This window comes from Pelophylax lessonae (genome assembly GCF_965119305.1).
Source record: "Pelophylax lessonae genome assembly, chromosome: 1".
Classification (NCBI taxonomy): Eukaryota; Metazoa; Chordata; class Amphibia; order Anura; family Ranidae; genus Pelophylax; species Pelophylax lessonae.
Window position 1 is genome coordinate 811,312,602 of NC_138768.1, and position 13,870 is coordinate 811,326,471.

The following is a 13,870-nucleotide window of genomic DNA, read 5'->3' on the forward strand; positions in this document are numbered from 1 at the left end:
TATCTGCTATGGGGGCCCTGTGCCCGGTTCCCCCACTTACCTTGTGCTTGCAGCCTAGGCTCCATGTGCAGTGGGCATTTTGTTGTAACCTGGCGTATTTCATTGTCCGGCAGCCATGTTTGTCTAGTCCGGTGGCTGTTTTTAGCTGGTCCAGCGTGCTAAAGAGCAGCTGCCATTACAAAGGAGCCTCTGGGCAGTGATCTCAGTTGTGTGATGCTCTTCCTATTTCCCTGGTGCTGACTCCTGGGTCTTTCTCTTTCCCTTGGATGCTGCTTGTGGAGCAAGTGCATCCTGGTGCAGTCATTGCTACTCTGGCGGTTTGGTGAGTCTGGTGGAGTCTCTCCCTCTCTCTTCTGCAGGTTGTGGGGTCCTCTGTTTGCTGGTGACCTGATGGTGCTATCAGCGCGGCGGGGGTGTCCTTTTGCAGCACTAGACACTTTCTTTTGTGGGGGTCCCCCTTTTTAATAATGGAGTCTATGGAGTATGTTTCCCCACCTGACCCCCCCTCAGAGGCTGCAGGTCCCTCCTGGGTCCCAACCATCCATTTATGCATGGATGGCAGTCCTGGAGTAGTTTGTATCCCGGGTGAAGGTGGCTTTTGGGTGGCGGGCTAACAAAGCGCCCCCTGCCTTCCTCTGCCTCATCGGTTTACTTTGATCCTGAATCTGACTCCGCTGCCATAGACGGCGCCCACCCTGCGGGGTCTGCGGCCACGCTCCCACGAATTCTTCGGATAGTGAGGATGGTTTCTCCACACCTGTAGCTGCGCACGATACGGCACAGGTGGACGTACTGATTGTATCTGTACGTGAAACTTTAAAAATGGAGGATGAAGCTGCAGCGGAGGTGGCTTTCCCCTTTGGCACTCACAAGCTGTCTTGGGCGGCATAAGTGTTTCCTTATCCTTCCTATTTTGTCGCAAAAAACGTGTTTGTGGTTCCTGAACACTTTGCGGTGAGGTATCCCTTTGAGGAGTCCCTCCTTAAAAAGCGGACTGTTCCGCCGGTGGTGCATCCCACGGGTTTCCAGGTTGAATAATGCAACCATGATTCCAAATGACCGATCCGGTTGATGGGATTAGTGGAGGCGGTGGGCTGCAATATGTTCACTGTTGCTGGTTCAGGGCTTAGGCCGATCTTCACCATCGCTTTGGTGTTGCAAACTCTGACCGAGTGGGCTAAACTTTTTACGCCATGCCCTAGAGGGTGAGCAGCTTCCTCCTGCCTTTTTAGTGTACAGGTGGACCAGTTGGTCAAGGGGCTGCAGTTCATCTGTGGTGCCTCTTTGGATGTGGCTCCCCATCTCTAGGCTGTCTGTTTTGGCAGTGGTACTTGGGCACGTTTTGTGGCTTAAGCGTTGGTCCGTGGACCAGACCCCTAAAAAGCTCTTACTGATTTTACCTTTTCAGGGCGATCGCCTGTTTGGAGCTACCCTGAATATCATCAAAAGTCAAGAGTCAGAGGGGGGAAGAGTACCTTTCTTCCACAGGCTGGAAAGGGTAAGGGACCTCCTCGCGGAAGTGGCCTGTCTTTCTCCGCTCACAAGAGGTTTTTTTTTTTTTTTTTTCGTCCCTCCCAGACTCGACTGTCAAGGGTTCAAAACTTTTCAAGTCCTCCTCGGGAGGTCACAAGAGGCCCTGGTCTGGCAAGCCGAGTGCGGAATTCTCTAGACCCGCGGACAAGGCTCCTTCAGCATGAAGGTGCGCCTTCACCTGTGGGGGGGTATTTTCGCTAGTTTTCGGGCCCATGGACCTCTTTGGTAAATGACAAATTGGTCCGAGAAGTGATACTGTCCGGCTACAAGATCGAGTTTCATTCTTGCCCTCGGGAAAAGTTCTTCCCTCCCAAAGTGCGTCTGTCCCTGGACCGATTGCAAGCTCTCTTTGGGGCAGGGCAAGACCTGCTGCTTCAGGGTGTGATCGTCCCAGTTCCAGCCTCGGAACGGTTTCAGGGAATTTTATTCAATCCTGTTCACGATCCCAAAGAAAGAGGGCAAGGTACATCCAATTCTGAAGCTCAAGGCCCTGAACTGGTTTGTGTGGGTACAGAAGTTCTGAATGGAGTCCATTCGCACGGTGGTGGCATCCTTACATCAGGGGGATTTTCTTGCCTCTATCGACAGCAAGGATGCTTACTTGCAAATTCCAATATGTGCCCGACATCAGCGCTTCCTCTGGTTTGTGGTAGGAGAAGAGCATTATCAGTTCGTGGCATTACCCATTGGTCTTGCCTCAGCTCCTCTGGTCTTCTTAAAAGTGTTTTGTCCCGGTTCTGGCGTTGCTAAGCCAGCGGGGGATTGCGGTAATGGGCTATTTGGATGACCGTCTCTTGCAAGCTGAATTCTCTGACTTGATGGACAACATGGAGATCACTATATAGACCCTGAGGGAGTTCGGTTGGCTTCTTATTACCAGAAGTCTGCTCTGATTCCATCTAGAAAATTGGATTATCTGGGTCTGACTCTGGATTTAACTCTGGCCATAGTGTTCCTTCCTCTGGACAAACTCCAGAAGTTGCATGCTGCGATTCATCTCCTGCTGTCCAGCAGATGGTCATCCCTTCTGACTTGCATGCGGGTGCTGGGCTTGATGGTATCTACCTTCGAGGTGGTTCTGTTTGCACAGTTCCATACGAGGTCCCTTTTTTAAAGGGAGATCCTGATAATATGGGACAAGTGTCTGAAATCTCTGGACAGTTGAATCCGGCTAAGCCGGGAAACCAAGTGGTCTCTGGTCTGGTGGCTTCACTCTCTGGCTCTTTGGCAGGGCAAATACTTTTTCCCCTTATGTTGGACAGTGGTCACTATGGATGCCAGTCTCTGGGTGGGGAGGTGTCCTGCATCTGAGCTCTGCTCAGGGGGCTTTGGACACTGTAAGATTCCAGACATCACTGGACGGATTAACTCTGAGGGCTTCCGAGGTGGTTTCAGTCAGACAATGCATCGGCGGTGGCTTATGTAAATCACCGGGACAGAGCAAAGTGTATTGGGAGCCCTGGAAGTAGCCGGCATTCTCCGGTGGGCAGAACGCTTCGTTCCGGCCTTCTCCAGAAGTGGAAAATTGGCAGGCGCACTATCTGTCAGCAGGTGTTGGACCAAGGGGAGTGGTCCCTTCATCCTGACATGTTTCATCAGATATGTCTCTGGTGGGGAAACCCCCCGAGGTGGATCTGTTGGCGTTCTGGCCAAACAGAAAGGTGCCGAGGTTTGTGGCAAGGTCATTGGATCCTACGGCGCATACCACAGAGTGGAAACTGTGTGAATGAATTATTCCGCTTTGTGGCCAGAGCCTTGCATAGCCGCACTGTTTTTAAATTGTGGCAGCAGGTGTGGGGAGAAGATTCCCTGTCACGGGGGGGTTCGGGAGTGCGGACAGGCGCTTTTACTGTAACAGGTTACACCCTAAATATGGGTGTGACATGTTGCAAAAGGTGAACTTCTTTATTATAACATCCCCTTATTACTAATTCAATGAAGTGACCAGTGCTTGAATAATAATCTTGAGTGAGGAGTGTAATCACTTAAGATTTTTATTATTTGCGCACTGGTCACTTTTTCTTAGATTAGTATTAGGGGGATGTTCTATTTAAGTGGTTGCAAAGGCAAAAGGTTTTTTACCTTCGGTATGCAGCTACCTCCTCTGCCCCTCCAATGAGTAATTTCCTGTATTTTTCACAATGGTTATTATAGGAGTAGTTTCTTATGTTTTGGTTGCACTTCATTTAGGATAGCGCCACATTATCTTTTACCTTTTAGGTTCGGTTCACACTTGTGCGATGCAGGAACGCTGTGAATATGCTGTTCCCGCATCGCATCTGGCAGTTCACACTGCCATATGCGATACGCAGGGGGTGTCAATTAAAAGATAACGACACCCCCAGTTGCGATCGCAGTGCGATCTGCAAGTTCGCACAGAATCGGATCGCGCAAGTGTAAAGCACTGTGCGATCCGATTTGGATGCGGCTCAAAAACAGCCTCATGTGCGAGTTTGCTGCGGATGCGCTTCAAATTCAGCCATACAAAGTGTATGGCTGAACTCGCATCAGCACATAAGATCGCATGTAATGAAGGAGCAGTGCGCTCCGAATTACATGCGATCTCGCAAACCGCACAAGTGTGAACCGGCACTAAGTCTTTAAGCGGTATTGGGATACCTTCTACAGCAGCTTTTTTCTGAGATGGGTGCTTAATTTAAGGAAGTGCGGGTTTACTTTTTTAATATTGTTTGTTAAAAAAGCCATTTCTGTGCCCCCTTTCACTTATTATTATGCTCCAAGTCCCCAGTTATCAGTTTTTCAACTGTGTATTAAGTGTGATAATTTAAGCGCTACATTAAAACTTATTGTCATGTCCTTTTAATAATAAATGTAAGAAGACTAATATAAGAGAATAATGCCACGCACATACATATACATTCCCGCATGTGGATAGTAATACTTATAAACAATTATGCGGCACACCCTCTTTAGTGAAACAAGATTGTGATCAATTACTGTTTATTGAAAATACTCTGACCATAAACATCTATATTAAGCTTCACATCAAAAATGTATATAAATTAACAATCCACATCCTCATAAAGAGTCTGAATCTTCCATATTGCAATACAAGTCCATAAAAAATCCAATGACCATAATGACAAAACCAATCCTAAAGTAAAGTAGTATGCTGCATGCTCAAATATTAAAAATATCCACACTGCCATACAAGTGTATCCCACCACCTTCACTCTGCACTCACCCTTTAGAGCGAAGGTGGCGGGACACACTTGCATGATGGTGTGAGTACTTTTAATATTTGAACATGCAGCAAACTACTTTACTTTGGGATTTGCTTTAGTCTTTATCGTCATTGGAATTTTTATGCATTTTATCCATATTTTATTGTAATATGGAAGATTCAGACACTTTGAGGATGTGGATTGTCCATATAAATACATTTTTGATGTGAAGCTTAATATAGAGGTTTGTCACATAGAGTACTTTCACTAAATGGTAATTTATCACATTCTTTTGTGTCCCTAATGAAAGTGCGCTGCAAAGTTGTCTACAAGTAATTTTTCTGTAATTTATTGAAATTAGCCTTATTTTATTAAAAAAAAAAAAAATCAATAAATAAACAAAATAGATTGACTGTTGACACGAAAAATTACATGGGAGGTGGCTTGCATGATTAGTAGTCCTTTTTTTCCTGCTCCTAAAAATACTCCACGAGGAAATGCTTTACAGTTTTATAGTGTCCCTTCATTAAAAAAACATTTTTTAGAACTCTTGGTCATGCTGTGGCCAACTCCAGACAGTGAGAAGCTGAGAATAGAGCACTAGCTGTGAGCTGCTTGCAGGTTTTAATTGCTTTTTGAATTGGATATTACTTCTCTGAGCTGCAGAATGAGATATATGAAAGTGACTCACTGGCATAGATATGACGTGCATGATGATCCTGGAGCCTTGGATTTCATGCATACGCCTTTGTTTTGCTGTTACCACATGTTGCAGCGTTAGTAATGTTCTACCACTCATCTGACATGTCTGCACACAGTAGATGAGATGAAATACAACCTGCTTGCTTTCTGCAGTATACACTTTTGGCTGCCAGACTGTAATAAGATGCCAGCTGTCTGGTGTCATATCAGAAGGTTCAACATTTTAAAACGGAGTGTCTGATGCCTGTCTCTTCCCAAAGAATCACTGATTTAAAAAGATTCTTTTTCATCAATTTAATAAAGCTTGGTTTTAGTTCCACTGAGTATTGTGTAGGTAAATTTATTGGGACAGGAAAATAAAAAATATCTTGCTTGTAGGCTTGAGCTCCAGCGTCAGGAAAAAATCCTTGGCCCTGGGGCATTAGGCTTGACGATAATACTATTGTGTGTGGAAATGGTGCTCTCCCTGCTGAATCAGAGCTTAAACCCAAAACCAAGAATTTAGCACATTGCAGCTTACCAGTCCTCATGTTCTTGTGTGTTTTTTTTCTTATTTTTTGTTTATAGCATTTTTTTTTCACCTGGTAATCCTGCTAATAACCTATTTCTTGTCTGTGCCTATTCTTAGTCAGATAGGAACCCTGTACTGCGAGAATTATTAAGGCTCCCACTGATGGAACGCCATATGCAAATACCAGGTCTCTGGCCTCAATACTTTGTGTTATTGAACAAGGACAAGTATGCAGCTGGAAAGTCAGTGGAATGTTGCAACTCCTGATTTCTGGTCAGCGGTGACGCATAAAAGATAGTTACCAATAGAAAATCAATTTTTGGGGGTGCAACGAAAACTTTGTATAAGGTCTGAGTCATTTCAGTGGGAGTTTACACAGAGCTAATGCTTCCTCCCCACCCCACAGAGCTAGGCTAGTCAAAAAGCACAGCATTGTCCTATAGAATAAGCCACATACAGTGCATCTGGAAGCTTTTCAAAGCGCTTCACTTTTTCTACATTTTATGTTACATGCTTATTCCAAAATGGACTAAATTCAAAATTCTCCTCAAAATTCTACAAACAATACCCCATAATGACAACGTGAAAGAAGTTTGTTTGATATCTTTGCAAATTTATTAAAGCGGAGTTCCACCCAAAAGTGGAACTTCCGCTTTAAATAGTCCTAATCCCCTGACATGCCACATTTGGCATGTCATTTTTTTGGGGGGGGGGGGGAGCGGGTACCTAGTTTTGACATGTACCCGCTCCCACTTCCGCTCGGAGCGCCGCGGCGCCCTGAGCGGAAGTTCTCCTCTCTCCCTGCAATCTTCTGGGACATGTCAGAGGTCCCAGAAAATTGCCGGCCAATCACGACGCATAGCGCAACTCGCGCATGCGCAGTGCGTACCCAGCTGTAAAGCCGCAAACTGTCACAGCCGGGTGCCCACATCAGTGATGCCGGCGGAGCAGAGAGGGAGAAGACAGCGCATCGCTGGACCGTGGGACAGGTGAGTGTGCGGTTAGGCTGGAACTCCGCTTTAAAATTAAAAAAATAACTGAAAAAAACCCAGGTACAAGAAGTATTCACAGCCTTTGCCATGACACTCAAAATTGAGCTCTGGTGCATCCTGTTTCCACTGATCATCCTAGAGATGTTTCTACAACTTCATTGGAGTCCACTTGCGGTAAATTCAGTTGATTGGACATGATTTGGAAAGGCACACAACTGTCTGTCTATATAAGGTCTCACAGTTATAAATGCATGTCAGAGCACAAACTAAGACATGAAGTCCAAGGAATTGTCTGTAGACCTCGGAGACAGGATTGCATCGGTGCACAGATCTGGGGAAAGGTACAGAAAAAGGTCTGCCTCATTAAAGGTCCCAATAAGCACAGTGGCCTCCATCATTCATAAAGGGTAGAAATTTGGAACCTCCAGGACTCTTCCTAGAGTGTGCCGCCTGGTCAAATAGATGCGGGAGAAAGGCCTTAGTCAGGTAGGTGACTAAGAACCCGATGGTCACTCTGACAGAGCTCCAGCGTTTCTCTGTGGACAAAGGAGAACCTTCCAGAAGAACAACCATCTCTGCAACACTCCACCAATCAGGCCTGTATGGTAGTGTGGCAGTACAGAAGCCTCTTTTCAGTAAGGCTCTGTTTCCACTGTTGCGACGTGACACATGTCAAGTCGCACAGCAAGTCAAGTCATTCATTTCTATTTGGCCCGTTCTCACTGCCGCGACTTGAGTTGCGGCGACTTGAAAAGTAGTTTGTGCGCTACTTTTGGGCCGACTTCAGTGCGACTTCCTTCTATAATGAGGGACAAGTCTCACTGAAAGCCGCGAACAAGTAACACTACAGAGTCACGCTAGAAGTAGCATGACTCTGTAGCCTCAGCAGTGGAAACGGAGCCTAAAAGGCACATGACAGCCTGCCTGGAGTTTGCCAAAAGGCACCTGAAGGACTCTCGGACAATGAAAAAATTCTCTGGTCAAATGAAACAAAGATTGAACGCTTTAACCTGATTGGCAAGCGTCATGTCTGGAGGAAACCAGGCACCGCTCATCACCTGGCCGATACCATCCCTACAGTGAAGCACAATGGTGGCAGCATCATGCTGTGGGGATGTTTTTCTTGCGGCAGGAATTGGGAGACTAGTTAGGATCAAGGGAAAGCTTAATGCAGCAATGTACAGACATCGTTGATGATAATAACCTGCTCCAGAGCTCTCTGGACCTCAGACTGGGGCGAAGATTCATCTTCCAACAGGACAACGACCCTAAGCACACAGTCAGGATAGTGAAGGATTGGCTAAAGGTCAACTCTGAATGTCCTTGAGTGGCCCAGGCAGTGCCCAGTTATGAACCTGCTAGAACATCTCTAGGGAGATCTGAAAATGGCCGTGCACTGACGCTCCTCATCCAACCTGATGGCGCTGGAGCAGTCCTGTAAAGATGAATGGGAGAAACTGCCCAAAAATAGGTATGCCGAACTTGTAGCATCATACTTAGACTTGAGGCTGTTATTGGTGCCAAAGGTGCTTCAACAAAGTATTGAGCAAAGGCTGTGAATACTTGGGTACATGGGATTTTTTTTATTTTTAATAAATTTGCAAAGATTTCAAAAAAACTTCTTTCACATTGTCATTATGGAGTATTGTTTGTAGAATTTTGAGGAAAATAATGAATTTCATCCATTTTGAAATAAGGCTGTAACAACAAAATGTGGAAAAAGTGAAGTGCTGTGAATATTTTCCAGATTCACTGTACTCCATATTTGGAATTATCTCTACCCCTGGGTGCTGCATGGAATGGCAGAGGAAGTTAAGGAAAGGTATGGGTTTGCTGCTGGGGAGGGGTTATTAAAGCAAACCAGTTGATTTGCCATTCTACAAATTTAGAAGTCCACAGGCAAGCTGAAAGCACCAAGTGATATAATAATGAGGAATGATGCAATATAAAGTGAAGCCATTTTCTTTTATTATTGTCAGACTTGTGGCTCTCTGTAATGTTGCTCATGTCTTACAGTTCCTGAGGATATGCGCTGACCTCTTCCGACTGGTCCCTTTCCTTGTTTTCGTCATTGTCCCCTTCATGGAGTTTCTTCTGCCAGTTGCACTGAAGCTGTTTCCACAGATGCTGCCTTCCACATTTGAGACCACTTCTAAGAAGGTGAGATAGAACCTGTATAGTTATCCATTTATCATCTATTCCGGCCCGACCTGTGTCTTCTGCAGCATCTTTTCTTGAGGCTTTTGATATGAAAAATATTGGATAAAGTCATTAAAGTGATTGTAAAGTCTCTCCCTTTTTTTTTATGTTAAAAATAACAAACCTATCATACTTATCTGCTCTGTGAAATGGTTTTGCACCGAGCAGCCCAGATGCTCCTCTTCTTGGGTCCCTCTTCTGTGCTCCTGGCCCTCCCTCCTGTTGGAGATGTTTCCGCTGACAGCCGCCTGTTATCGACAAGATCCGCTTAAGACGATCCGTTCGCCATCCGTCGGATTTAATCGGATTTAGGTTTTTTTCTATCGTCCATTGACAGATGCAGCTCTTATGCTTCTTATACCATTGGGTTATGCTACCCCCTACAGGAGGAGTACTAGGAAGTGAAAGATTTCACTGACACGCCTACAGGGGCTGTTCTTCACGGCATAACCCCACACACTCTGCCACAATCAAGTTTCTTGCTGCCTAGTGAAGGAGTAGGACCTAGGTTTCCTGCTGGGACTTGAGTCTCGAGTTTTTTTTGTTCATTTAAGATTTTTTCTGTTTATTTCTTTTACTCACTAACGCTAGCTAGTGCCAGGGGGATCCTCCTGGTGAACTACAAGCGACAGCCGGCTGACCTTTCTCACTGGATAATATAGATCCTTACGATCTCTCAGCCTGGCCGCCGAGCGTGAGCAGGTTATAGTCCCGCACTAGGCCTCGCCACGACAGAGCCCCTGTGGACAGGGACGAGCCTGCGAGTGGATGCCTCGCTGGGACACATCGACCTGGAACCCTTTGTGATTCGCAGCGTACCCCTCGGCTGGCAGCACCCCCACTAAGGGTGGGAGGTGGTCTGTCCAGAGCGGAGCCCACCTGGTCCATGGTATGTTGAGTAAACTGAGCCCCCCCATGTCCCTAATGGCCTCTGGGAGGGTAATGTGGGCCACTCCTGGGGATAATAGGACCCGTTTTCCTAAAAGATCCCCCTGGCCTATGAGGATTCCGTCCCTGCCCTCCCTGCTCCCGCATGGGGGCGCTATATTCGGCGCCTGCCGCCCGAGGGGGAGGGGGGTGTACAGTGGTACCTTTCATCCTTTGGGGTCTTTTTAGGTAGATCCCTGGTGTGACCTTGTATCTGGGTCCTGACCGCATGGCAGCGTTTGGCCGCAATCTTAGGTGTGGGCATCAGCTCCCTGTGTGTGAGGTGATGTGGCCATTTCTCTGTCGCTCATTGACAGACGCAGTCCTCTTGATTAATATCAAATCGGGTTATACTGCCCTCTACAGGAGTAGGACACTAGGCAGAAGGAAAACGTTCTGGCCACACCTTAGGGGCAGTCCCAGAGGGTATATCCTCTCTCTCCCTGCTACAGGATGTCATTTTTTTTTCTGTCTAGTTAGGAGTAAGGACCCAAGTTCCTTGCTGGGATCTTTGGTCCTGGCAAGATTTTTTTTTTTTTTTAGAAATTTTTTTTTAGGCAGCTTTCTTCTCCAATTGTTCCTGTGAGATCTTCAAGCAAGTATGCTGAGACTGGGCGACGGGCTGGATGTTAGGATCCAGTGGTCACCCCAGTCAGCCTACGAGCGCGTGCAGGCCCTAGCTCCGCGCTGGGTCGGCCGCGACATAGTCCCACTGGACGGGGACTGACCCTGCGAGTTAAACGTCTCCCCTGGACGCCGACGACCAGTTGGAAACTGAGTCACGGCGTCCGTATTGGTCGACAGCCCCCCACCTCGGTGGAGAGGGGTTCTGTCAGGAGTTGGCGCCCGCAGGTTCCGGTATGGTGAGTAAAATGTTCCCCCTCTCCCCCCTCCTGGGTTTGTGGGTGGACGCGGGCCCCTCCCTGGGATGACCGGAATCCTGGATCCCCCCCCCCCTCTATCCTATAATAGGTGTCACAGATCCGCCTCTTGGGGGTGATTTAGTGAAAAGGAACCAGAAGGGCTTGGTTTGGGAGCTGACAATCGGTTACTGTATGAGGGGCACTGCACTGTAAGGGATCATGACTGTAGTCAGTGGCTGGCATTTCTATTAGGATGGCCATGTAAGAGGGCTTACCTGATACATAAGGTGCAATACAGGCCGATGCCTGTGCCGTAAGGATCTATATTCAGTGAGAAAGGTCAGCCGGCTGTCGCTTGTAGTTCACCAGGAGGATCCCCCTGGCACTAGCTAGCGTTAGTGAGTAAAAGAAATAAGTTTTTTTCTTTGAAATTATTTTTTTTGTTTGCTGGCAAGTGTCTTGTATAATTATGGGCCCTGCCACACATGTATCCCCACCTGATCCCCTCGAGGTGGCCGCAGGACCCTCCAGTGCCCCACTTGTGTTTGATGCATTATCAGCAGTGATTGATGCATTATCAGCAGTTTTGGAGTCTTTGGTATCCCGGGTGGAGGTAGCCTGTCAGGGACGGGGGTCGAGGAAGCGACCCCCGCCTACCCCTATTTCATCTGATACTTCAGATACGGATTCTGAGCTGGTCACTGCAGCTGCAGGTCCCTCTGCTGGGGCTGCTGTCTCGGGTACGGTCTCCTCAGATAGTGAGGAGGACGTTTCTGCCTCCGCCATAGTGCAAGAAGAAGCGTTAGTGAACGCACTAGTCATGTCTGTCCGGGAAACCTTAAGTCTTGAGGTTACACCGGCAGAGGTAGATGACACTGAGATTCCCTTTGGTACCAGCAAGCCTACCAAAATGGTGAAGGTTTTTCCCTTGCCCAAATGTTTTGGTAACCTAATTAAGGAGGAATGGGATCATCCAAAACGAACCCCTGCTATTTCCAAACGCATTGCTAGTCGCTATCCGTTTGAGGAATCCCTCCTTAAGAAATGGACGGTACCACCAGTGGTGGACCCACCAATTTCCAGACTAAATAAAGCCACTGTTATCCCGTTGGAGGACGCTCCATCCTTTAGGGATCCGGTGAATCGAAAAGTGGAAGCCGAATCTCGCTCCATTTTTTTCCCTGATAGGGTCAACATTTAGGCCAGTGATTGCCATTGGTTTAGTTTCACAAACATTGACAGAATGGACCAAATTGTTACGCCGTGACATAAAGGGGAGAAGTATCCCCCCCAGCAGTATCAGATTTGCTGGAGCAGATTATACAGGGGCTACAGTACATCTGTGACACCGCCCTGGATGCCACTCCCTTGCTAGGGCGTGCATCTGTTTCAGCAGTGGTCCTCAGACGCGTGTTTATGGTTAAAGTGCTGGTCGGCTGATCAAGGTTCCAAAAAGACTTTGGCTAATCTTCCCTTTAAGGGGGATCGCCTGTTTGGAGCCACATTGGATGAGATTATAAAGGATCTCACTGGGGGTAAGAGCACTTTTTTTCGTGGGAGAGAGAGAGCGGGAGACTTCACAGAGCATCACAGCACACAGCAGAGGCAGCTTGAAGGAAGTTTGCCTCTTTCCCCCTGAAGAGGTTGTTAAATCAAGACTGAGGCTCGGAACGCACATCCGGCGGTTGAGACGCACGCCACTTCCAGGTGCGCACCGCGAGAGAGGAGGTTGCGGCTCCTATGCCAGACGGATGCATTTTAGGTTCTATGACTATGTGAGTACATGTCTTTTTGATTGAAATTAAGCTAATTTTAAACGATAATACACTATCGGAGGCTCCTTTCCCTTCTCTTCTTCATACCCGGGTACTGTACTGGAATCTTTCTGTATCTATTGAGCGGACATCATATTATCCATAACGGAGTGAGATCGAGTACTAGGGACGTCCAGGTTGCCAGTGTATGGGAGCGATCCCTAAATATCGACCTGCTGGTTACCCCTGTAGGGGTAAAGGAATCTGGTAAGCGCAGGACCCCATAGAGAAAAGAGCACTTGAACCACCATATATGGACTATATATATATATATATATATATATATATATATATATATATATATATATATATATATATATATATATATATATATAATCTCTTTTTCGGATCTTTTAACCCACTGTGAATGCACATGTTCTGGGATTGCTTTGTATGATCTCCTACAGAGACACCCCATTTTTTGCTGCCGGTTTTGCACAGTTATAATATAATTTTTCCACCTTGCACTTATTTACTGGCAGATATATATTTTTTTTTTTTCACTTATATTTATTATTGTTATATTTATTGCTTGTGAATTTATGGTTGCTATTATATGAGATATTTATTTATTCATTCATCACTCCACTTCCAATATTCACTATTGCACTCCTGCACTTTATATTTATTAATTGCACGTATTGTATTTATTTGTTGTATTCCATTGCAATAGTTCCTTATTATTATATATTTTTTTGTGTACATCATCTTGTTTTGGCACATAGACCACCACTCGTGACCTTTTGATTTTACTTAGCGTAGGGGTCCTTATGTTATGTTCTTATAAGGATACACATAGGTCTTAATGTAGCTTTTATTACACAAATTTTTATTACAGTTCTATTTTGCACATATTTCATATAAAATTCAACTTAGGAGTGACGCAACCACAAATTGATTTCCCGAATACCCCACTAGGCAGCGCCAATCACTTCTTCTATTCTCCCCTTATACTTTTTTACCACAGACAGCTAAAGGTAAAGGACCTCGTAACAGGCGAGGACCTTCCTTTTCCGCTCATAAAAAGTTTGTTCGCTCCGCTGGGGCGGGAGATAAGGGGAAGTCCTCCAAAGCCCCTTCAGGGGGTTTCAGAGGGCGCTGGTCGGGAAAACAAAAGCCCGACTCAGCCAAACCTGAAGATAAG

General features: G+C 46.3%; 1 protein-coding gene across 2 annotated transcripts in view; it reads left to right on the forward strand.

Annotated features, from left to right (window-relative positions):
• Positions 1 to 13,870, forward strand: part of LETM1 (leucine zipper and EF-hand containing transmembrane protein 1) — a 113,449-nt gene that overhangs the window by 26,971 nt on the left and 72,608 nt on the right. For both annotated transcript variants that reach the window (XM_082243756.1, XM_082243757.1), the window contains exon 4: positions 8,940 to 9,083. In XM_082243756.1, coding sequence (XP_082099882.1) covers positions 8,940 to 9,083 — 144 coding nt within the window. The remainder of the gene's footprint in view (positions 1 to 8,939; positions 9,084 to 13,870) is intronic.